The sequence below is a fragment of the Rutilus rutilus genome, assembly GCF_951802725.1.
Source record: "Rutilus rutilus genome assembly, chromosome: 24".
Classification (NCBI taxonomy): domain Eukaryota; kingdom Metazoa; phylum Chordata; class Actinopteri; order Cypriniformes; family Leuciscidae; genus Rutilus; species Rutilus rutilus.
This window is the reverse complement of record NC_140228.1, coordinates 19,243,920-19,271,138: the sequence shown is the minus strand read 5'-3', so window position 1 is coordinate 19,271,138 and position 27,219 is coordinate 19,243,920. Positions and strand designations below refer to the sequence as shown.

Below are 27,219 nucleotides of genomic sequence, written 5' to 3'. Positions count from 1 at the left end.
AAAAGCTCCGGCAAGGCATAACATGTTTCTGTCTCAAACAATAAGCCAGTCCTCCGGGATTGAGCTCATTTGAAGAAATCATTCTCGACACAAAGTGCAATGAAACGAATTCTTTTGGGGCCATTGTAGCTTTGTGTAGTGTAATGTTAGCTCTGTTTAAACCGAGCAGATGTTAGTTCATTGTGGCTCTAATTTATAGCCTCTGACCCTGTAAAGACCAGGCGGAATTCCAGCTTTCATCCGGTATTGTGGACTCGAACCTGTAAAAGCGATGATAGAAAAATGTTGAGATTTAGAAGGCATTTACAGAAGGAACTCATCACTGAGGTTTGTGTTTGCCCGTAGGCATCTTTATAGGTTAAAAAAGGCAGTGTGAGGTTGATGCTTGCTCTTTCTACTCGTACATCAACCTTTTTTGACAGTTAATAAATCATTTTCTTTCAACTTTTTAAATTGATGGTCCTCTAATCGTTGGTCATCATGATCAAAGTTTTGTTCTAAGGTTAGGTTTTTACGGATTTAACTTTACAGTAAAAAAACACATTTCATTAACTGATAATGTTAATATACCAACCTACTGAAGTAGCCTTCTAAAATCTGTTTTGTACCTTTATAATGCATTGACATCAACCAAAAAACAGGTGAGACATGATAAATAAAAGCTTGTCTCACGCAGCTTTTCCACAAGTTATATATTGTGTACTAGCTTATACACACAAACCCAAAACACCATCATGGTAACAGACATTATGTTAAGGCTGTGTTCACACTTGGCAGATTGGTTTAATTAAAACAAACTCAGGTGCGATTGCTCTGTTAGTGCGGTTTATTTGAATAAGTGTGAACACTGCCATACAAGCTGGCCGAGACCTTAATAATTTAATAATAGCTTTTAATAATTACAAGCTTTTTATTGACGTCTTTCCACGGTTGAAACATTGATTGTGCGATCACAAGACAGGATTCATTTCGGTGAGTTGTACATTTCATAAGTTGTAATGTATCTTTCATGCCTTCTGGTGTTCACCCATGTTTATTTCGTACTGTATCTAGTAGTAAAGAGGAGATGAGATGATCTGTTCACGAGCGCTTGATCTATGCTGCCACTTGAAGTGAGGCGGCTATTGGCTGTCACACTGTATTAAAAAGCATCAAAGAGTAATTTATTGTTTGAATTTCATAATAAAATTGACAGATTTTAAAGTTGAGACTTTGCTTCATATTAAAAGTAACAAAGGACAAAGCTTTTTGCGATTATTGGGTGGCAGGCGCACTACATTTAAGTTTTGTTCACTAAAACAGCACAAACAGAAAACATTATAGACTAAACATTTTAGATTTAAGAAACCATATTATTACCAATAAAAAATGTAGCTATGTTGTCAATCCAGAGCTAGTGTCCAGACAGCTGACATATTTAACGGTTGTAGGTTATCCACTTTGTATGCACAAAATAAGCATTGAAAACAGTCTAAACGTTCCACCGTGAGATAAAAAGCTGCAATTAACTTCTTCTTTTTTTTCTTTTTTTTCCTACTTCCAAGGAATGTGCTGTTATATTTAAAGTTTTATAAATAAATAAATATTTAAAAGTAAATAAAAAGGGACCTTACTGCAAGAATGCACATGGTTTCTGCCAACCACATTTGTGGTTTCAGTGGCAGATAGGTTGTCAAAAGCATGAAACCATTGTTTTTGATTCTTTTGTGCTCTAAACATTCTTCACTTGGATTTCCAATGTGAAAATGGACCCTGAAGCAAAAGCAGTTGACAACCACTGGTCTAGAAAATGTCATTTATGTGGAAAATAAAATGTATGTGGGAGTATTTCTACTATTTCAGAACTTCACTTCAGCACTTTTACAATGGCTTTTCCTCCTGACAGTATTCATAAATGCAGTTGCTCTCTCTCTTTTCCTAGGGACAGCTGTCTCTTTTTCAGCAGAGTCATTCTCTTGTGTGTTGACAGGGTAAATTATGCAGAGGTACAGAGTGAATATTTAATGGTGTAACCTGAGGTCTGGAACAGGCCCACATGGGAACCATTAGCACATCCACTACTTCAGCCAGGTCTCTTCTGTACTGTACTATATGATGACTTGGTAATAGGATCTTAGAGTAGATAACATCCTAGAACTTGGAGCCTATAAATTGGCAGTATTACACAAAAATGAATTTCCATGAGCTTGGAAGAGCCTGTGAATTCAAATGACAGATTAATTACAGGACACCCAATCCCTCACTCTAATCGAAGATGGATCATTTTTCTAATTCACTTTAAAGTGTCCATTTCCTAGAAGAGCTAAGCAATTACAAACGATCATAAAATATAATGTAATAAAGGTCTTCTGATGAGCTTGTAATGTCATATTAGGAGATCGGTTGAAATAGTTTAAAGGGATAGTTCACTGAAAAATGTAAATCTGCTTTCCACATCTGACCTCTGAAGCGAAGGTGGGATCTTAGGATTTCAAAGCTAGCTTTGCTGTTGCTAGCCTTTCTGAAATTGCCTACCCTACCTTTAATGCACTGTCAGGTATTATTAGGTGACATCAGGTAGGAAATATTTTTCATTGAATTTTTATCAGTAAATGAGCCATGATGAGATCTGATCGGATCACAATTACATGGCTTGTTAAAACTCTCTCTATTTCATTAAATCACGTTTGCTGACATATTGTTAGGGCTCGACACAGCCTATTTATAACCGTCTATATCTCCGATCAGTCTGCTGCCTGCTATTATTGTAGTTTTTCCAACAAAAGAGGGACTATACAAGATGTTGAGATAAAACACGCTTTAAATAATCCGCTGGCAGGACATGATGTCATGAGTGTAAAAAGAGTCTGATTATTTGGCACACCCGCTCTGAGTGTGTGTTTCCCCTCTTTGAGTTTCTCTATCTACTGCAGTACATACTGCACAATACACTTCCTGGATTAGCCTATATATGGTTTTTAATGTTCATTATGGGTTAATACTGCTACTTTAGCCCTATTAGGTGGTAGTTGCATAATGATGTTTTGATTAGAATTATGCTATTATTTTAGCATGGAATCTGTGATTTTAATGTCCCGATATCATTGTCTTTTCCCTTCCTCCCACCATTCCTGTATTCAGTATTCTGCTGCTTTGTGTTAATGTTATATATAACCTGATAAATGTTGTCAAATCAAATTTTCCACTTTCCAGTTTGCAGAAGGTTTTTAGACAGACAGCATAGACCAGTGTTTATGAACGTGCTGTAAAAAAGTTATGTAACATCATAATCATAATCAGTTCATTTTGACAGCAGATTTTATTTATTTTTAGTCAATCTTTTGAACTAAAACGCCATTTTAGTTTGTCATATTTTGGTCATCTAAATTGTTAGTTTTAGTCTTATAAATAAATAAATAAATAAATATCTACAATAGATTTAGTCTAACATTCAGTAAATAAGAAACAAAAATAAGAACAAATAGCCTACATACCATCGAACATTTCTTTGTTTCCTGGAGATTGTAGCTCCACACAGTTTACAAATGGTCTTGTTTTCCTTGACGTCAGATGTGATGTATCCATATGTCTGTTTTTCTCTTTCTCACAGATGTGGACATTTTTAAATGTTTTATGAGACATACAGCAACAGCAAGCGTATGCTATTAACCTGCCAGGTAGATCAGGACGTTATCTAAATGCAAAGTCAAGTCTAACCATCCATTCGTCTCGTTCTTATTCGTTGACAAGAAGGTCAGTATAGTTTTGCTGTAGTTTTTGTCATCAAAAACTAGTCAACCCTTTTGTCTCAGTCCAAGTACAAAAACAGTAACATTATTCATATATTTGTACTGTAGATTCATGCATGTATCAAATTAATCACATGAAAATGAAAACCCAGGCCTTTATACGCACAATAATTTTCTTGTCCTTCGGTTTAATCGGAATTAATCTATTCAGTCATTTAGGCATGCTTTCATACGCTTTGACCTTTGCCTTGTGCTCAAATCATGTTTGTGCCCTGACCAGCCACGAGTAAATCAGACTGAATGAAATCCCCCAGCAGTGAATCATTGGTTTTGACCTCTGAGTTCACATTATAAAACCACAGAACTCAACGGGTCACGGAAATGTTGCCTATGTAGGCACTCGCTCATCCCACAATCTTGTAAAAGCCTGTGTTTCATCCAGGCCAGAACAGAAACATTGTTATGAGGGTGAAAAATAGCCGCAATGTCCCAGCATGTGAAAGCTACAAATGTTCATGTGAACCGTATAGCCTTCGGAAAGCATCAGCAGGAAGGCAGTGCACCAAGAAAAACCTGTGGATTCCTCGCACACCCCCTACAGATGCATAGGTCTGAAGGCCCGTCGGGGTGGCAGGCGGTCTGCCGGTGATGAGTGGTTCATGGCGGCTGTCCAGATTTAACTGCTGTGCTCTGGTCTGTCCGTGGCCTCTGCCAATACTACATGCTGGAGAGAAACAGACCCCTGTGTGTTTGATGGAGAGAGGGGATTTCACACACCCGGAGACGAGAGCAACTGATGTGGTTTAATGTTCATGGTGTATTTGTTTGAGCTTTATTACTTTTATTTGACCTCTGACAAATGATTTCATCTATTTATTTTGGCATAGAAGCTACAGCAACTAGATTTTACGCTTCCAGAAGAAAATGTGAGTGATGATAGCCTGTGCTGAACTTGACATTTTTGTGCAGTGCTACTGTGTTTTAAATCGTTGTCAGAGCGGTTGCTGGGGCGTTGCTAGCTCATATCAAAAGACATACCTGGTCCTACCTTAAAATACAGTTTTTGAGGTATCATTCATGTCTGTAGTACAAATAAAATGATACACATTTTTTAAGCAAAAAATCTTGTTATTTTCACCTTTCACAAACTAAAACCGCTGTATAGTGGAAGTAAATTGGAATTTTTTTGCAATTATTGCAGAGGACAGCTGATTTATTATGGCCTAAACAGCAGAAATATGTTTCATCCTTATGCTGAATCCATCCATCCGTCCGTCCGTCCGTCCGTCCGTCCGTCCGTCCGTCCGTCCGTCCGTCCGTCCGTCCGTCCGTCCGTCCGTCCATCCATCCATCCGTCCGTCCATCCATCCATCCATCCATCCATCCATCCATCCATCCATCCATCCATCCATCCATCCATCCATCCATCATATGCATGTCTTTGAATTGCTGTATTCTGCATTCTGTTTGCTACCTTAATTCAATTCAAAATGAGTTATCACCCCAAGACGGCTCATGAGCTCCTTGAATCCATTGCACTGAAACCATCCAATCATAATAGAGGTAATTTACCTATACTTTGAGGTATAGTAACAAAAACAATCTGTGGTCAGAGAGAGGGATATAAATGGTCATGTCAACTAAATTATGGTAAAAGAAACCCTGACTAACATTGGACAAAATAAGGTGTAGTGTATGCCAGCTTTTTTGCACTTTAAAAAAAGGGATTGTTCATCCAAAATGTGAACTGTTCCTTTTGATGTAATATTCATTTGGAATGCGACACCATTCTGCACTAGTACTGTCTGAAGGATCTTGCTAACACCAGACTTCCCTAATGTTTAGAGCTGAAGTGTGTGTGTGTTTGTGCCCATGGTTTGGGAGTGACGCAGTATGTCTGTGTCAGCCGCCTCACAGATGGTCTTCTCTATCGCCCAGGCAACCGCGCAACTCAACAACTCCCTCAAGTCTGTGTCATCCCACACCACATGCTCGTCATAGCATTCCAGAACGGGACTGAATCCTCCAGTCATGCCGGAGCCGCATTGTCGTGAAAGCCAACAGCCTCTATCATGTGTGTGACTGATGAAAGAAAGAAGCCCACTCCCTGGATTAAAACACAGTGAGGCATTGTTGTCTAAAAGGAAACCATTTTCTGTGCTTTACTTTTCCTCATGGATGCAAGTTAAGTTAAGCTAGGAAGTTTTTTTACTCAGTTACGTAGTTTTTTGTTCAAGCCTTAACACGAAAAAAACATAAAAAATGACCTACATTGTGGTTCAAAAGTTTGGGGTCAGTAAGATTGTAAGAATATAAATGTTTATTTAAAAAAAAGTCTCTTATGTTCACTAAGGCTGTAAATTAATATTACACTTCAAAATAACTTTTTTCTTTTTTAATATATGAATTTTTTTATTTATTATTGTGAATTTTCAGCAGCCATTGAGCTAGTCTCCAGTGTCACATCCTTCAGAAATCATTGAAATATGTTGATTTGGTGCTCAAAAACATCCCTTAATATACATTATAACATTATTATAAAAACATTATATATCAATGTTGAAAAAAAATTGTGCTGCTTTGTATTTTTGTGGAAACTGTATTTTTTGTATTCTTTGATGAGTAGAAATGTTGAACTGTTACGTTTGATAAATCTAATGCATCCTTGCTGAATAAAAGTATTAATTTTGTTAAAAAATATTACTGACTCCAGTCAACTTTTGAATGGTAATATTTAAACATTTTATATAAATATTTCTGGTCTTATTATGCACAATTCATTTGGTGCAGACCTGTGTTCTAACTGTATAAAAAATAAAAATAGTCATCAAAAAATAAATGAATCAAGAATGATATCATGGTATTCTAGTTTGTAATGCCCACTTTTTATAGTCTAATCAATTACCAATGAATTAAAAAAACTGCCCTTTTTTTTTTAATATACAATTTCACTCACAAATACATATCACATTATGAACATAAAAGGGTTTGCAGATGCCATTTAATGTTGCTATAAGTGAAAACACACTTATAGAGAGAATGCATGAACCCAACTAAAAGGTGATAAAGTGTTTCTTAGTTTCTCATAGCAAGTGGACATATTGTAGACTATTTAGGTAGCAAAATACGAGAAAGTCCTCTAGCTATAAGAAACCTAGAAAGCATGTCAAAGCAGACATGGTTACATGGCAGTTATCATCTCATTTGGCTATGTAAACACATTTAGACAAGTCTCTTCTCATTAATCTGATATGGAAAAAGTAAACATCAAACCTAAACGCCTACACATACAGTTTTTATTTCTACTTTAACCGTTTAAGTATTCTGGTAGGTCTGGTTTTATCAATATTTCTAAAGATTGCCATGTCACCTGAAGTACCTTCTTTACACTAAACAAAAATGTGGCCTTATTCCAGGAAGTTGCATAAAGTCTGCCAGTGTTTAATTGATCTTCATGGGATTTCTTACTTCAAATGTTTTTGATGAAACGTTGTTAGTTCTGCATTCTGAGCTCTTTTGATATCTGCAATACTGAACTGACAAAGACCTAAATTTTTCATCTTGGCGTGTCTCCTTAATATGTTGTTCAATGTTTGATTGTGTCTGTTTCCTGGCAAATCCCCAGACTGAATGTTTAACGCGCTGCTATTTTAGTGTCTTGTAAGTGCTCATTATTTTTCAGCTTGGCTAGAATAAAGTGGGTACGGTTTACATGTGCCTGACGCACTGTCAATGAAGTGAATTATTTTAAGAACAGCCATTTCTTCCCTATCATTTTCTCTCTCTTTCCCTCCACTTCATTGCGTACCTCAGGATTTGTTTTTGAGGCACGCACTCGTTTTGGTGACGAGACGGTAGCGTGCTATTTTCAGCCTCTTACCTAACATGACTGCAGTTCTGGCCACAGGGACAGATGTGAAGGGCTGAATTATTGATGACTTGAGTGTACTGCATTCATTAAAGTGCTTTATTTTAGTGCATGCAGTCTCAGTCATCCCCACATGCCATGAGAGAGCTGATGATATAGAGTTTTCTCACTTCCTGGTTTAATTTAGTCACTATTGCAGGAATTAGTGATGTGGACACCCAGCACAAACAAGGATGTAAATGCTTCCAAATTTTGTAATTTATCATCAGTAAGTGCTTGAAAGAAACCCAGATTAAACCATTGATTTATTTGCTAATTACAGTGTCACTTTAAAGATGGGCAAAATGAAGATGACATCATTCATAGGAGTTGTCTTTACCAGACTACACATTTTCAAAATTGATTCTGTTGGTTTTCTAAACCTTAAATGTTCTGGTTAAATAATTTGGTTGGTTGTCTAAACCTTGTTTTTTTGTTGTTGTTGTTGTTGTTGTTGTTGTTGTTCATCATAAATTCATCTCCTTTAAAGTAGCAGTGCTAAAAAATTATAAACACATTGAATATATCATCAATCCTTCTTCCAAAATGTGTTACTCAATAGGTGGGTAAGGTATATTATTGAATGAATAAATTGCCATATATAGCTCTCTAACAGAGTTCATTCTAAAACATTATGCATTGTGAAGGGTCATTTCATTACGGGTATAGCTACACTAACATCTTAAGCTAGTCATTGAATGGCTCCTCCTCCTTTTCAAATAGCCAATAGCGTTTAGTTAACCTCACAGACTGCTAGTGGTACGCGCTGATGATACGTTAGATTCTAGAGAGCATTTGATTGGACAGAAGATGTGATGCGAAGCTGAACTCCGCTGTGATGTCATAAAAATTTGTGTTCCATTTTAGCGGAAATGAGAGACTGTAAGTTTTGAATGCTTATTATGTCTCCTAAATGCGAATTTTGTCATTGTTTTGGAACACACCAGCTTATTCTTAACCTTAAGGCTAACATATTAATACTAAAAGCTAAAAAACTTACATTTTGATTTAAGGGTTCTTTAAGCCTAGTAGTGAATGTTATATGAGCAGTAGGATAACCATATTCATCTTGCACAGTCACACATAGTCACGCACGACTAAAACGATGTTCTTCCCCAAAATGCATGCAGTTTTTGTTTTTTTGTCCGCTAGAGGGCCAGATATTACGCAAGTGTACCTTTTAACGATAAGAAAAGAAAAATCTCACTAAACTAGGTAATTTAATAGTCAACTGTTGGATTAGATTACCATTTGACCATCCTCCTGACCCATACTGACATATTTAATGTCCAATGGCAGTTTAATGAATTCATACTTTTGAGTTTATCGTCATGTTGCGAAAAATACACTGGTCAATGGTTATGAAGAGAAACGTGGTGTATTTCCTTTCGGTCTTGCTGAACTGTTGTTTGTCAGCGGTGTTGGTTGGAGATGATGATACCTTGAGTCCTGCTGGTGATAAGACATCAGCACAAATACACGTCAGATGGTGATTCAACAGCCCGTTCAGAAATAGCTACGCCACATATTGCTCCTCCTAAAGGTCTCCTCTTCCTCAGTACCCATTTTCTGTCATTCTGTCAGCACTCAAATTAGATCCACCATCCCATAAAGCTATCATCTGCGCAAATGCCAGATGTCATGCTAGGCCATGTAAGCTTTTGATGCCTCGCCAGTGTTTTAAAGAGAGAGAGATAGATGGACCGACATAAAAGTCAGACATGTTTATCTCTTTCTACCTAATGCGTGTAATGCTCAGTCGGGATTTGACGTTGCATGCTTGGATTTGAATGCTTTGCATCACACATATGCGCATACTTATTTGTCCTTAAAGGCATAATTTCACCCCAAAATGAACATTTTGTCATTGTATAAGCATTCAAGTGTCAACATGTAAACTGTTATTTTTGTGCAGAGATGGCATACGGCTGTTGCTAAGGCTGAGACATCGGGGTTGGCGTGTGGGGCGGCATAATCCATCCTCTCTGTTGAAATACTTGTGTGACATACATCCTTGCAGTGGTGTTAGCCGAACAGCTGTGTTTGTCTGTGTGCATCTGATTATCACTGCCACCCCATGAGCCAGACAGATCTGCAGATGGGAACTCTATCCATGAGGAACATAATCCAGATTCAGGCATTCATAGCGAGGAAAGAAGGTCAGAAGGTTTGGCCTTGAGGATCAGCCTGAGCGTCGTTCGTGACCGATCCTGGACTGCGCCAGCCAGATGCAACTCACGGCTGGATGAATCGCTTCAAAATGAAAATTCTGTCATCATTTACTCACCCTCTAGTTGTTTTAAACCTGTATGAATTTCTTTCTTCTGCTGAACACTAAGATATTTTGAAGAATGTCGGTAACCAGACAGTTGATGGACCCCACTGACTTCCATAGTAGGAAAAAAAAAAAAACTATGGAAGTCAATGGGGTTCATCAACTGTTTGGTTACCGGCATTCTTCAGAACATCTTCTTTTGTGTTCAGCAGAAGAAAGAAATTCATACAGGTTTGAAACAACTTGAGGGTGAGTAAATGATGCCACAATGTTCATTTTGAAGTGAACTTTTCCTTTAAAGCCATTGCCTAATAGAAACAAGCAAACATTTGTTTATTTGATTATATCCAAGCAGACTCGTTTGAGGTGTTGCTTTCATCTTGAAGCATTGGTGAACTGAGTTTTACAATGGCAAGAACCACTCGCATATCTTTCAGAAAGTGGGTAAAAATCGACTAATTAACTGAAAGTATCATGTCTTGCACTTGAAGTGTTTTGAGGCTAATGGAGACCTGAGAGTGTGAAGTCAAAAGCATCTTCAGCATCCCCAATTCAGAAGAGGAACATGTAAACACTTGTGATGAAGACAGCAGGGAAATCAAGAAGACTGACATTTCATTTTGACACCTGCTGAGTGCAGCTCATCTGCTGGTCCTTGTTGCCAGTTTTGTTTTACATTTTATCACTGAACAAATTACTGCCACTGAACTTAACATGGTGTTTCACAGTAAGGTTGATAAGAAGGGGTTTAACTAAAATGATCAAGCTGGCAAATTGTAGCTGTCATTTAGCCAACAATTTAAATGGAAAACAAGACATATTACCTGCAGCAGGGACTTCCCATTTGTATGAAATTATTATTTTAATAATAATAATAACAATAATAATGTCCATTCTACATGGACTATAACTCTGCATATAAGAAGATAACACTGCCTATACTGTACGTAAAAACCAGTAAGGTATTGATTAATAATAAAGTCATGGCCCCCAGAATATTTTGGTTTATCTGAACATCCAATATTCATTTTTAAAGCAGAGACTCATTCTTTTGATATAAGTAAATAAATCAAATTTTATTCAAGCTTCATGCATTCTTGTTTTATCAACACTTAAATGTAGGTATGTTTCATTTAAAAAAAAGCTACATTTTTAATTGAAGGCTAAGAACAGTGAAAACACTGAAAGCCAGACAATTCAGTCAGTGGCGGTGAAAGTAAATGATTTTAATAGTATTGATTTGTCCCTCTTAGTCTTTTCAGTGTTGTTAGATAGCTTGTTAGCATTATGTTTGGTTGGGCGATGCAGTTCAATCGTCTGCAGGCTTGCTAATGCTTGGGGCGTAAACAGTGTCCGCTAGCATTAGCGTGGCTTTCGGTATGAAGGAGGAGGAGGTTCAGCCCGAGGTCCTTCTGTGTCAGCCTCGTGCTGGATTTAGCATCTGGGTGGAGACGCTAGTGGTGACTGTTGTCACTTGCCTTGAGGCTTCACCACAGAATCCAGAAGCGCCAACTTCCTCTTTAAGCAAGCACAGCACAGCACAGCCTAGTTTAACAAGCTCCCATGGAGGATCATTCATGTGGCCCCTAGAGACTTGCTGTTGTAGCTTTCTAAGCAAAAAAGCTAATGAAGCCAATTGATCTTATATGTGTTTCACCATGAATCTTTTATATCACTAATGTGCCAGAGAATTTGGTTTATTTCTCAGTGGTTACATCCTATTATGTTAATTTGTTTGTGTATGTGTAGGGATACACAATCAACATTTTTTGAGGAAATGTAGGTCACCCTGGTCAAAAGAGAACAGTTATATTTTGCACTCTACATTTAGTGGTTTTACAATGTAAGCGAAACCGCAGGTTTTGAGAAACGGTTTATAATGGCCTTATTCTGAAGTTTCAAGTTGCTAGTCATGCTGCTAGTCATGCTTGTTTCTCGTGAAGCAGTTTTTTATTTTATGTTTTATTATTATTTACAGTAATTTTCAAAGTGAAATGAATGTATATACATTTATTGGTAACTTTTTATTTGTATTTATGTCATTTTTAATGTATTTGTATATTAAATCTTGTATATTTATATATACTAATATATTAGTATATTTATTTTTTAATGAATAATTAAATATTCATTCATTTAAAATAATGATTATATTAAATATTTTTTATTTAAATATATTATATTAAATATTTACATCTTTTGACAGAACAGATCTTGAGGAGTAAACCCACAAGTCATGTTTTAAAAATCATGTCCCTTTAAGAGCAAATGTGTGTTCATGGATAAAAATTAGTTAAACATTTTATACAACCTTTGCTTATGAAATATGTAAACACATTTCTGCTGTAAAATATTGATTTATCCATTTCTTCTGCATTTCGCAAACGTGTCTAAACTAATAGAGCGTGTAGAATGAAGCTTTCTGTGTGATTTGGAGTTTAATCAGACTCGTTCCTCCCTTGGCTTTCCACTCGGATGTTCTCTGATATATATAGCTTTTGCAGTTTCAGTCATGGAAGCCAAGTAAACAGATATTCCAGCTAGGGATGTAAGCCACAACATGGTTGTTGTTCATCTTGTGGTGTGGCAGAATTTTAATATTTTCAATTCTTCCTCTTTGTCATGCCATTATTTCCAGGGGGTTGTTGCTAACATGCAAATAGTGCCTATGGCCAACTCAAAGGAGTATTGTTAAATAGTATATTCATTTTTGCTGTAGTATTACAATTTGTATCAATTATCATGAAATTCCAATGGTAAAGGGAATTTTGTCATTTATTTTGACAACTTGTAGTTGCAAGTACAATTTCTCCTGTAGTTTCTGTGCAGCATTCTTCAGGCATAAATTGGAATCAAATTTAGAAATATCTGAAATACAAACCAGTTTAACCAGTGAAAAATCTGCTGGTCACCTCCTATCCATCTGAAACCATCAAAGTTCACACACTCAGTAATTTCACATCTATCTTCAGAGAGGATGTGGTCAGTGGTCTTGTAGTACCAGCATGCCAATCTCCTTGGATACAAGTTCTCACTCTTGTCTTATCTTTTCCTAATGCATCCAAAAATACTATTATAAGCCATAGTACTATACAGCCAGTAGTAGGAGCTCGTTCCACATGTTTTCACCCCTCCCATAGGGGGTGGGATCTCACTCACAGAATGTACAAATAGTGTCAGCCATCTTTTTTTTTAAGCTAAGCTAACAGGCTTTTGCTCTGTGGAGAAAGCGGAGTATTAGGCTAACCACGATGGCAGAAGGTAGTTTTGAAGATGATATGGCAGAAGGGGATTTTAAAGATCTGGTGCGCGAATCCGATGCTCGTGGCTACCTGTACGAGCCGCAATACAGCGAGGAACAGTTGCGGATGATGGAGGAGACTCACGATAAAACGCTGTATTTTCAGTTTCGAGTCAACTAGTAGCCTAGTTGTATCATTTCTTCCGCTACTGCCCTTTGCAACCGGTAGGCGTGGCTTGGAAGTGGCCTCGTAGGGCAGCAAAGCAAGTGCATTCTGGGAGTAATTGTCTTTCATCCACATGAGCCAAAAATACATTTTCTGGCTTTTCTCAGTCTAGAAGGCACCAACTTCTAAAATAATTTCACATTTCTACTACATAAATGACCCAATTTAAATACACATTCATCTTTCCAGCGGTGAAATATCCCTGGCCTTTAACTATTTAAAGAGTGATGCATGGATGAATGCTCATTGTGTGTTGCATTAGACACAAAGTGGTTTTTCTGAAAGATCAAATATTTCCATTATGCATGGAAATTCGAACGCTGTTGTGTCCTTGGCACAAAGAGGGTGTTAGCGTCATGCCTGCTGCCTTTTAAAGGTGCTCTTTTGCTTCTTCCTCCTGTGTTTCGCACTTGCACTTGCACACAGATGCATCAGGCCTGAAACTCTTAGGCTGGAATGCAAGTGATTCTTCATAAAATCTATGTCATATACGCCCATAACGCACGCAGCTCAGAGGATTTGGCAGTAACTTGGATGTTTTTCTTGTGTTCTTTTGAAATGGATGTTCGTTTGCGAAAGTAGTGGAAACATAAACGATAATTCATAGTGTCGTAGATCTTGGATGCTAAATACATTGTTTGCTTTCTTTGTCACATTCCTACATTTTTCTGTCAGGGGAGGTTTGCTTCCATTGTTGGATGAGATGTTAAATATGTATGGGACATTTTCTCTGGGTGGAGTGGTACAGGCTTTGGAGAAAACTTGGTGGACTTCCAGAGTAGGGACCTAGGATTTCCACGATTTGGAATACATGGAAAGAGAATCCAGTCATAAAAATATAATTTTCTGTACAATGCGGACTAGTGTCTATATTTATGTCCAATATTAAACCAAAAAAATAAAAATACTAACTTTGAAATCTGAAGTCTGTGTGAATGAGCAGCGCAGTTTCATCTCCTACTCCTACTAAAGCACGCAAGGCGTGACGCTTGTGGAGTTTTTAGTAGGGCTGCAGCTATCGATTCTTTTTGTAATCGATTAATCTAGCACTTTATCGATCGATTAATCGAGTAATCGGATAAAAAAAATTAGTGTGTTTTTAAACAACCAAAACAAATAATGCATAACGAAAATGATGTGGCTGTAAAATAATCAAGCATTTGGCTTTTATTTCTCAAAAAAAAAAAAAAAAAAAAAAAAAAAAAAAACACAACAGAGCTATTTATTCCAACTCCAACATTTGGCTCCAAAACTAAGCCTATTTATTGTACTTTTTACCCATTTAGTGTTTATAAGTGCCAGTGCCAACAATTATATAACAATACAGTTAAGTCAACTTTATACTGTAAAACATGTATAACATGTAAAACTATGAATACAAACTTAAATAGTAAAGGCCATTTTGCCTTAGTTTTGTCTTCTTAATACAACATTACAAAAAAAGGATTGCACCTTCTGCAAATTACCCACTGGAGAACAAAAATAAATTAAATGTATATAAAATATCAAGCCAAACAGGTACACAATGTATACAATTTATAAAAAAATAAGTGTAGCTTTAAAAAGGGGAATGTTTTATTGCAAATATGTTAAAAAGAACAGCATTTTGTTTCTCGCTTAGGCTATTTGAAGTATATTAGCACGTTTTGTAGTATTATATTTTTTTGTTAACTGAAAATGTTCTATGCTCAATTACTTTGGTAGCCGATTATGTCTTCCCCAAAAGTACGAGTGGATTTGGAGAAGCAGGCTGGGGAGTTTCATTTTTTGTTGTTGTCTGTAACTATTTGGCAGACGTAACAAACAAGGTCTCGCAAAGACTGCAATGCAATATTTGTTCCTCCATCACGTCCCGGTGTATACAGTGAATGCATGCTGAAATTATTGTTGCGTGGCTACAAAAAGTTTGAGCAAATGTGATGCATTGCCGCAATTGGTCTGACTGGCGCGTGAGAGAGACGAGGGTGCATGTGTGTGTGTGTGTGTGTGTGTGAAGGGGTTCTTTTTTAGGCTATACTCTCTTGCAGTTGTAAAATCAGCGAACATCAATGTATAGGCTTCGGCACGGGCGGAAATATTGGCGCTGGGTTAAAAAAAAATGCAGGGGACAGAATCATTACCTTGTTTCAGCGACGCTGGAAGGAAGCGATCCCAAACTTTATGGACATCTTTACTCTCCGCCATCGCGCCAACTAAATTCAAAATGTATCACGCGCTATTGTGCTTCCTGAACACTGAACAACGGTCCGTGTGAAATCAGATCCCTGCGCGTTATAGTGCGCGTCATAGGAATTTAACGAGGCTTCGAGGCAGAGTTTTTGCCTCGAGGAATTTTTGTAATCGAGTAAATCGAGTAACTCGATGAATCGTTGCAGCCCTAGTTTTTAGCATCTGCCGTTTCACTATATGATGAAATGAACATATGAACTTCATTTTTAGAGCTGCTCTAAGAGTCACTTAACAATCATTTCACCATTTCATTTGATTAAACTATTGTCAAATTCACACAGAAACCAAAAGCTTCACTTCAACCCACCAAAGTTCAGTTTAACTTGAAGAAATGTACAAATATATTACTATTGTACAGTAGAATGTACTTCTCAACTTAATAATAAAGCAATTAATTAAACCATTTTATAAGGAATATCACACAATTATGATTTCAAAGGGCCCTACCATGGTCTCTATTCAGGAAAGTCTGTAGGGCAAAAGTCCTTTAGTAGATTTTATCCCAATTTTAAACCCATTTTTATGCAGCAAAATTTAGTATTTTAGACTTTTAATTCTATGAGTTAAATTTGAATTAGGAATTCTGATATTAAACCAGTATTAAACTTTACAAATATAGAGTAAAATGAAAATTACAAAGATGAAAACAATGTAATAATATAAAAACAAAAAAACGTAAAAAACAAAAAAACTTATAAAAAACAATATTAAAATGCTTGCTGTTATTGAGAAATATCAAAGTTTACATTTATTTTTTTTTTTTTTTAGTTTACCTGGATGATCAATGACTTTTAATGTTCATATTTTTTCTGCTTAGGACAAACAAGGGACTCGTGAACAACTATCACAAGACATAAAAACAATCGTTGATCATCCAGGTAACAACGCACAATATTAAGATTCAAGGGAGTAAACTTTTGAACTGGTTAATTTGTGTAAAATTGTGGACTATATGGAAACATCTATCATATGGAAGTTTATTCAGGACAGTACTAAATAAAAATAACATGCAGTTATTATGATCCCTCTTATTTTGTTAGAATTATTAACATCTTGCTCATTCTGCAAGAGGGTATGTAAACTTGTTTGTGTGTGTGTGTGTGTGACAGTATGCTGTCAGACTTGGGTTGGGTTTGTGCACTTATTTCTAGTTTGGGAAGGAAATGCCTGCTCTGCGTTGACGGGATAAGATTGTAAGCAGGAAACGTGGCAGCTTTCACCAGTGAACTTTGACATCAGTGAATTTGACCTCTTTACAGTTTAAACTTTGTGGTCAACTAAACATTCAGTGGTCAAGAAATGTCATCTGCCTTTGTTTTGTCGTTGTTTTATTGTTATCTCTAGAAACCATACATTGAAATGTCACTAAATAATTTTTCAGAAGTAGCAGGACTATATATAATACCATTATACAATTTGAAGAGAAGCCTTACAGTATAGTTTGGATATTACTAATTGGTCGTTGAACACTGAACAACAGTATTTTTTTTTTTACCATTACAATTTAAATAATAAAAAATGTCAAGTTACTTTCAGTGATGCAATAATTTCATAGATTTACATGCATCCAAGGTCAAAAAACACTTAAATTTTTTCATAATATACACTGCAGCAGTGTCTGAAACGGTTCGAATCCTCTAAACCCCTCCTTTTTGAGAGATTACTCTGCTCTGATTGGTCAGATGGCCCAGTCTGCTGTGTCTGGTCTATAGCTTAAAGCACGTGTTGGAAGCGAAACGGCGGTTAGGCTTGTAAGAAAATATTGACACACTTGAAGATCACAATATTATGTTTGCCAATACTGTACTGATTCTCAGAAACACTGTATTGATATTTAATTAATTCATTTGTTTACATCCAAGATTCACAAAGCAGTGGCTGTTATTTCTGTGTTGTTATTTCTGAACGTAAACTGTGACAGAAAGAAGTAGCGCAAGTGTGCACTGCTAACGTTAGCATTAGCAAACCCAGCTCACTAGTTTCCACCAATTCCACTATAAAGAATGCACTAAGATACATGAAAATACCCTGCCCTACCAATTACCAAATCTGATTTTCAACTCTGGAGGAGGCTTCCTCAGCACTTGTATACACAGTAATATGAACAGTAACGATTGCATCGCTTTTATTGTATCAATTCAAGCACAAGGCCTCTTTCTTTGGAAGTGGATGCAAAGTGGATTTGTTTTCACAGCTCAGAAATCTTCTTTAGATTTCAAAAAGAGTTAGATTAGACAAAGAGTCTTCTTTACATGTCAAGTCAGCAACATAAACCAAATGTTGTTTGTAGACGTTGTTCGCTGGCAGCCAATGAAGACCATCGGCCAATTCAAAGTTCTTAAAAACTAATGTAGGTTTGTGCAGGAAGATGACGACACGTTTCAGGTAGTTCCGAATCGGTTCTTTCTTTGGGAGACGATAACTCTTATCGTCAAAATGCATGCTTTGCAGACCTTTTACATTCACAAGCAGCTACATAACACACTACGTGAAAGGCAATATCCAAAAAAGCAATTATGGATTACAACAAGAGAAATATGTATAAATGCAGCCCTGTTTTTTAGGTTTATGTTAGCTTTAGCTGCTAATGCCATTTCAATGAGAATAAAAGCACAGAGTTTGTTGGAGGTACATGTGCTGTTTGAAATCGTCCCCTATACCCTTTTTCACTATTCCCTATTACTCCACTAATATAGTACCCTTTATTTATATAGCGCTTTTTACAATGCTGATTGTTTCAAAGCAGCTTTACAGAGATAACTGGAAAATAATGCAACAAAGTTTGTTTCCAGAAGACAATAGCGTCATAGTCCATCTTAAGTAAGTTCAGTGATGTTTCATTTTTGTTGTAAAAAGGTTATTAATTTTAGGGATGCACGTTTTATCAGCCACCATATCGGTATCTAAAAACAGCCACCATATCGGTATCGGCCGATACATGGTAAATTTTTATGTAATCGTTATCAACCTATATATTAAAGCCGGTAAATAATGGATTATTTCCTTCAGCTGAGACTCTTCAGATGCGCACTGTTCGCCATGATGGTTTTGAATTGCTTGAAATATGATAGGAATTACTTCAAAAAAGCTAAAAACAGTTCAGTGCAACATGTGCAGCGCAAATCTGTCATATAGGCTACACAAAATGACAATGAGAACATTATAATTGTGTGCTTAACATGGCTTTAAATGGTGAGACTTTTGTTTTTGTAATCAGGCTCTCAAAAATTATTAATGTATTTAGATTTATCGGTTATCGGTATCGGCCAAAATGTTCATATCGGTGCATCCCTAATTAATTTAGTTCATTTTTATATATAGCCGCTCTGGAGAAAACCGTGATGTCATCGTCCAGCTCAGTTCAGTTCTCATATAATGGTGTCAATGCAGGCAGATCAATAATATTGTTGAATATTAAATTAAATGTCCCCAACTAAGCAAGCTAAAAGCCAATGGCGACTAAGGCGACAGTGGTAAGGAACCAAAACTCCATCAGTTGACAGAATGGAGAAAAAAACCTTGGGAGAAACTAGGCACAATTGGGGGTCCAGTATTCATATGGCCAAAATAGTAATGAAAAGATTTATCTTGAACTCTGTCATGGAAACCAGCCTGTATAAACCTTAATTCAACAATTTATTAATCAATTAAAAAAGGTATAAATACCTGTATGATTTTATGCTGTACCCATATTGAACCAGCAGTTTGGAAAATGGATGGATGATTTCTGGCGAGAAGCAGGAATTCATTTGGCGTGACCCTCACAGTGCATTATGGGTATTCTCTAGCCGTTGTGCGGACATTGGTTGTACATGCATTATTGTGTTGATTGTGGAATTGAATGAGCGCACTCAAAAACATCCACTATGGTTTCGGACACCAAATTGCTATCCCCTAAATTTTTCCCTATTCAAGGGTATAGGGGGCGATTACGGACGTAGCCATTGTTTCCCCAGTATAGACAAACACTTATTTTCTAATTGGAAAGTTCCATGTAAAATTGTTTAATGTTAACACCTGCTTGTTCGCACAGGGATGATTCATTTGACTTTTCTAAACACTTGATTTTTTCGGTGTTCGATGATTAAGGGATTTAGAAGTTGAAGGCATGGCAGTGTAATTTCTTTAGATGTGCAAACAAATGAAAGCTAACTTTTGATTGAATGTGATTATGCAGATTTTGTGGTCCTATCTACAGTGAAATGGCATTGGTTCAAAACCCTGGTCCTCAGTGGAGTTTTAGTGGATGAATTCGTTAGAAAGTATTCATATCAATAACCTCATTCACAAAAGTGCACACACACCAAGGCATCTCTTCCTGTCATCTACTACTGTGTTGCTAGGGAAACTCTTCTGCACTCCTTCTGCAAAACAATGAAAATAGCAGGTCAGGTTTCAGAATTCATTAGGAGGTGAAGATCTAAACAGGCTTTGTGTAGTCATGTGTTGTGTGCTTTTTGTCTCTCAGCCAAAATAGAGGCATGACATCAGGATATTTTTAATTTCAGCCTCTGTGAGATGGGAATACTATACTGTACGCTCTGAAAACAAACATCTGTCACTTATTTAATTGCCCAATTTCCAGTCGGGTTCATAATCGGATAAATGTTAGCTTCAATCAAGCTGTTGTTGAGTAAATTACATGTCCTTGCTCAGTTCAAACCAGATTATCATTATCAATGGGTTTAAATTTAGATTTTTTTTTTCCGATTAATCTTCATTTTGAGTGATCCTGATATCAATTCTTAAAAAATAAATTCTGATGGATCATTTACTAAATCTGTCAGAGCAGTTATTGAATCAACAAGTTACTTTCAGTGAGGAATATTTTGATAAAATACACTTAATAGACAAATGTTTTGATTTTTACAAAACTACTATTCAGAAGTTTGGGGTCGGCAAGATTTTTTTTATGTTTTTGAAAAAAGTCAGATATGCATTGCTCACCAAGGCTCTTCACAAATATAGTAAAAGCAGTAATATGTGAAATATGTTTTGCAATTTAAAAATAACCTTTAATTTTAATACATTTCAAAATGTAATTTATTTACATTTATGGTGATTTGGTACCCAAGAAACAATTCTTATTATTATCGATGTTGAAAACAGTTGTGCTACTTAATAATTTTGTGGAAACTGATACACATGAATTTCCTCATTGGCTGAGAGAATTTTTATTCATATGCAAGCAAAATAAACATTATAATTGAAGTATGACATATCCGAATTAAATCGAATTGAGAGCTTGTGAGTCAGAATCCAATCGAATCAGGAATCCAGTAGCAATAGCAGGCAATATGGGCAAATTGTGGCTTATTGTTAGAGGAAGAAGATCATACTTTGAGCTTTCAGAGAAGAGCGAGGGGTTAAATGTTCTTGTCATTGCAGGAATAACACAACTTAGGAGATCCTCCCATGGCACACTGCTCACTGACTGATATCAGCTTTTAATATCATGCATAATCTGTGCTGGAACCTCACAGTGTAGTCTTGTGAAGTGTGTGCGTGTGTGTGTGTTGGATAAAACCAAAATTCTAATTAGGGACTGTTGATGCATCATGACCAATTAGTGCAACACAACTTTTCTCTTGATTAGTTAGTGATTTTGAATAATTTCTGGTTGACTTGTTCATTATCTGTTGAGAGAAAAAATTGTGAAAAAGTTTGGCCAAAAACATACATACTCTATGACACAAAGGGTTCTATTGTTACTTGCGAATGTTGGTACTATTAAACAGGATGCATTGTTTTTGATGTAGCTAGCTAGCTATAAACATGTTGCAGGCATGACTAACTTACAAACTATAGCTGTGTAGTTTAATGTTTGATATAGAGTCCCTTGTGTCAATGCTGAGAATGCTGTAGCATAGCAATATGAAATATACATGAAACTGAGCTTTGCATCTGATCTAGTAGCATGCGTTTCACATACTTGTATAAAGAACATCTTGTGCCTCAAACTGTTTTTCTACATCTGCTGCAAGGAAATTGCCCTGAATAAATCAATAATTTTGTTTGCTTGATGTATTGTTCCGCAGTTAAGTGGTTGAAAGCAATGCTATGGGGTCAGTATGGCACAATTCTGGGAAGAATTCTTATTACAGCACAAACAGAGCTTAAGCATTTATAAGTGGATTATTTATTACATTTTATTCATAGTTTCTAGTATAACGTTCCTGTTAGGTCACATCACAGGTGTACAGCTTCAGTGATTCCATCTCTTATCTGTTTGTCCATAGGCTTTGGATCAGGACAGAAACTCATTGCAGAAGGTTAAGAAGTCAGTCAAAGCCATTTATAACTCCGGCCAAGGTATGTACACAACCACGCGCACGCACAAATTCTGATTTTGTTAATGATTTAATACAAATAAACACACTTATTGAAATCATAGTGACTTATGTTTTACAGGCAGTATCATGGATATGGTGGTGTGCAGTATTTTAGTGATTGTAGATAAATCTGCCTGTAAGACTGTTAAAACAAATGGCTAGATCACAGTTAGCATGATCAACATGTTCCTGGCGGACATCACGCCAGCTAGTTTTATCCACCCCCACATACACCCACACACTTCTCTCGCACACACATACTGAACTGATACTTGCTGCGGTTCAGGTGTGTATCTATACACGTATACATATCACACATTCATATATATCGGGTATGTATGTGTTTGGTTATATTTCTCTCTCTCTCTCTCTCTCTCTCTCTCTCTCTCTCTCTCTCACAAAATAATTTATTCTATTTCAAATAAATGCTGCTATTTTTACTTTTTGTTCATCAAAGAATCCAGATTTTTTTTTTTTTTTTTTTTTATATATCGTGGTTTCCACAAAAATATTTAGTAGCACAATTGTTTTCAACATTGACAATAACAAGAAATGTTTCTTGAGCACCAAATCAGTATATGTGACCCTGGATCACAAAACCAGTCACATGGGTAAATCATTTTTCACTGAATAAATTTAAGCTGAATAAACAAGCTTTCCATTGATGTTTTGTTTGTTAGGATAGGACAATATTTGGACAATATATTGAAAATCTGGAATCTGAGGGTGGAAAAAATTCGAAACATTGAGAAAATTGCCTTTAAAGTTGTCCATTTATGTTTACGATTGTGCTGCATTCACTCACAAATATAAATGTTTTTATATATTTACTGTAGGAAATTTACAAAATATCTTCATGGAACATGATCTTTACTTAATATCCTTATGATTTTTGGCATAAAAGAAAAATCGATCATTTTTCCCCATACTGGTTTTGTGATCCAGGGTCACATATTAGAATAATTTCTGAAGGATCATGTGACACTCAAGACCGGAGTAATGGCTGGTGAAAATTCAGCTTTGCCATCACAGGAATAAATAACATTTTAACATATATTAAAGAGTAAAAAAGAGTTATTTATATTTTAATAATATTTCACAATATTACTGTTTTTACTGTATTGTATTGTATTGCATTGTTCTGTATTACTGTATTTGATCAAATAAAGGCAGCCTTGGTGAGCATAAGAGACATCTTTCAAAAACATAAACAAATAATAACACTCTACTTACAGCCTTTATACATAATGTATTAAGTATTTTTAATGCATTAAATCATTTCAGATGTAACAAGGAATCTGTAAATATTAAAATGCATTTTAACTCTGGTTACAATTTATGAAAAGATATAATGCATTTAAAGTACATTATGAATACCTTTATAATGCAAAGGCTTTTAAAATAAAAAAAATCTTACTGATCCAAACTTTTGAACGGTAGTGTATATTACAATGTATTAATTTAGATTGTTATAGCACAATACGATTTATTTGTCTGATTAATCTTGAAATACTTATGACATTGGAAAAGGCATATTTCATAGAATGACCCCTATTATGAAGAAACTTGATCTTGGTTACATAAGCAGATAAGTTGTTTCAGAGGTGCAGAAAGTTATTGCAGTTTAATGAAACCAAACATTCCTTGCATAAAAATGCATTGACACTGAAAACTTTTTGCACTGATAAATGATATCCATTAACACCAGGGAATTGTACCTAGGAATGAAATGATTTAATACAGTCTTTAAGGAACCAGACAACATGCTACCAACACCTGAGCGAGGATGTGTACTCTTCAGATGCATGACATTCATAAACAATACGACATGATTGTGTTCATTTGTGCTCTTTTGTCAGATCACATTCAAAATGAGGAGATGTACGCCCAAGCGTTGGATAAGTTTGGCAGTAACTTCATCAGTCGGGATAATCCAGATCTGGGCACAGCCTTTGTTAAGTTCTCTACTCTGACTAAAGAGCTTTCCACCCTCCTCAAGAACCTGGTGAGTCTTCTACGTGAACAGATCTTTAAACCACAATGAATGGACATCCAAGACTTAATGCACTTAAAAGCGGGTTTCTTTTCTATGATACTAGATCATACAAATAAAAAGAAAAGATTGTTTTGGTTTATGTTCAAGCCCAATGTAGGGACAGATTTAAGGCTTTACAGCATACTAGATCCTTTTAAAGTGAATCAGCCTCTGGGAAAGTGTTAAAGAGCTTAAAGTGTGTGTCCTTCTACACAGGTTGTAGAGTTCTCTGCGTTGGTGTCAGAGGCGGATGCGTTCAGAGATGTGTGAAATGTGTGAAAATTGTGTGTCTAGTGGATGTGTGTGAGTTAGAGGGGCTTTTGTAATCTATCCTGATCTCTCCTCCTGGCAGAAACGTGGAGATAGAGCCATAAATTCCGAGTGTAGGAGTTGCAGTAGCTACAGCGCGTCTCCTTTTCACCCCTCACACGCACACAAACACACACATTCCTAAATCACTGTGTGAATGCTGGCGAGCTCTGCGGAAGGGAAGTCGTATCTGTGTGAGCGGAGGCTCAGTGTTCCAGCACTGCACAGCTGCTGGAAAAAGGAGAAAATTTATTCTTTTCATTTTCATTTAACTTTTTATCAATGCTCCATCTTAACATACGTTTTCATTTTCAAAATACTTAACTTGTAGGGCTGCATGATTAATCTAAATAAAACTGAAATCGCGATATGGCTTAGTGCGATCATTAAATCACAAAGGCTGTGATTTAATTAAATATATGCGCTGCGTGTTTCAGAGTGAAGCGTGACACTGTGTTCTTTTATATGCGTACAGCTCATGATTCAGTGTTAGAAAATTAAGAAATTAAGATAACCATAAAAATGAGTACTGTAATAGTTGCTGTTGTTGTTGTGGTTGTTGTTATTATTATTATTATTATTATTAAATACTCCATATGAATTTTACAGTAAAATACTACAAAATTAATATTTATTTTGTTTTATATTTTTATTTTGTATTAATAATAACTATTATTATTGGTATTTTTTTGTGGCCCTGCAAAAACAAACAAAAAAACACTGCAAACCTGAACCTTTTTTTAAATTGCATTTTAAATGTTTATTCAAACATTCATGCAGCCCTGTTTATTTATATGATTGTATGGCAATAAAATAGTATTGTACTTAATATATACAGTATATATACAGTAATATACACTCACCTAAAGGATTATTAGGAACACCTGTTCAATTTCTCATTAATGCAATTATCTAATCAACCAATCACATGGCAGTTGCTTCAATGCATTTAGGGGTGTGGTCCTGGTCAAGACAATCTCCTGAACTCCAAACTGAATGTCAGAATGGGAAAGAAAGGTGATTTAAGCAATATTGAGCGTGGCATGGTTGTTGGTGCCAGACGGGCCGGTCTGAGTATTTCACAATCTGCTCAGTTACTGGGATTTTCACGCACAACCATTTCTAGGGTTTACAAAGAATGGTGTGAAAAGGGAAAAACATCCAGTATGCGGCAGTCCTGTGGGCGAAAATGCCTTGTTGATGCTAGAGGTCAGAGGAGAATGGGCCGACTGATTCAAGCTGATAGAAGAGCAACTTTGACTGAAATAACCGCTCGTTACAACCGAGGTATGCAGCAAAGCATTTGTGAAGCCACAACATGCACAACCTTGAGGCGGATGGGCTACAACAGCAGAAGACCCCACCGGGTACCACTCATCTCCACTACAAATAGGAAAAAGAGGCTACAATTTGCACGAGCTCACCAAAATTGGACAGTTGAAGACTGGAAAAATGTTGCCTGGTCTGATGAGTCTCGATTTCTGTTGAGACATTCAGATGGTAGAGTCAGAATTTGGCGTAAACAGAATGAGAACATGGATCCATCATGCCTTGTTACCACTGTGTAGGTTGGTGGTGGTGGTGTAATGGTGTGGGGGATGTTTTCTTGGCACACTTTAGGCCCCTTAGTGCCAATTGGGCATCGTTTAAATGCCACGGCCTACCTGAGCATTGTTTCTGACCATGTCCATCCCTTTATGACCACCATGTACCCATCCTATGATGGCTACTTCCAGCAGGATAATGCACCATGTGACAAAGCTCGAATCATTTCAAATTGGTTTCTTGAACATGACAATGAGTTCACTGTACTAAAATGGCCCCCACAGTCACCAGATCTCAACCCAATAGAGCATCTTTGGGATGTGGTGGAACGGGAGCTTCGTGCCCTGGATGTGCATCCCACAAATCTCCATCAACTGCAAGATGCTATCCTATCGATATGGGCCAACATTTCTAAAGAATGCTTTCAGCACCTTGTTGAATCAATGCCACGTAGAATTAAGGCAGTTCTGAAGGCGAAAGGGGGTCAAACACAGTATTAGTATGGTGTTCCTAATAATCCTTTAGGTGAGTGTATATATACAGTAATACTATATACAGTATGCAATAAATTCCTATTCCTAATAAAAACATTTAATGTTTCATAACCCTAATGAAAAGCATATTAAACAAGCTGGTTTTCAGCTGGTCTATCTAAAAAGATGGAACTAACAGCTGACAAGTGCTCAAAACCACACTTGCATCCAATAAACCAGAGCAGTCTGACCAGATTGGAAACAAACTAAGACCAACAAACCATCTTAAGCTGGATTACTTTAATTATTTTTACAGCGCCAGATGTTCAGTAAAATACAAAATGTTTTTTTTTTAAATGTAATTTCTTTTTTTACATTAGAAAATGTAAAAAAATAAAATAAAAAATAAATTACAGTTTGAAAGAAAGATTTGAAATTATAATTATTTCCCACATTATACGCATAAAGCTTTTTGTAAAATTATGCACAATACTCGTTATACTGAGTCAAAATTCAGGCCTCGAAAATATAGATTCTTGGCGTCTATGTACAATCTCCCCACACAAAATATCGCAATAATATGCTGTATCGATTTCTCCCCCCCACTCCCTATTAGGGTTAGGAATCAAAATTCTGAAATCGAATACTTGAGGTCAGGAATCGGATACTTGTTATAAAATAAAATTTTTGCTCCTCTTATCGATTCCTTTGTGAGCATATCAATATGACTTTAAACCATTCAACTGTGAGAAGACGTGCACACTGTTTTCAGTGCTGCAGGCGTGTGTAACTATATTGGGCAACTCTTAAAATGACAGCAGCTGCGGTCTCTATAACAACACTTGTCAAAAACAAAAGACAAAGAGAAAATTCACTAGTTCTTGACTGAATAACTTTCATAGCTATATTTGCAATGTAT

General features: G+C 36.3%; 1 protein-coding gene across 7 annotated transcripts in view; it reads left to right on the top strand.

The window, feature by feature from the left end:
• Window positions 1-27,219, top strand: part of asap1b (ArfGAP with SH3 domain, ankyrin repeat and PH domain 1b) — a 90,654-nt gene that overhangs the window by 18,446 nt on the left and 44,989 nt on the right. For all 7 annotated transcript variants that reach the window (XM_084398640.1, XM_084398643.1, XM_084398644.1 and 4 more), the window contains 2 exons: window positions 21,846-21,918; window positions 23,798-23,943. In XM_084398640.1, the coding sequence (XP_084254766.1) occupies window positions 21,846-21,918; window positions 23,798-23,943 (219 nt within the window). The remainder of the gene's footprint in view (window positions 1-21,845; window positions 21,919-23,797; window positions 23,944-27,219) is intronic.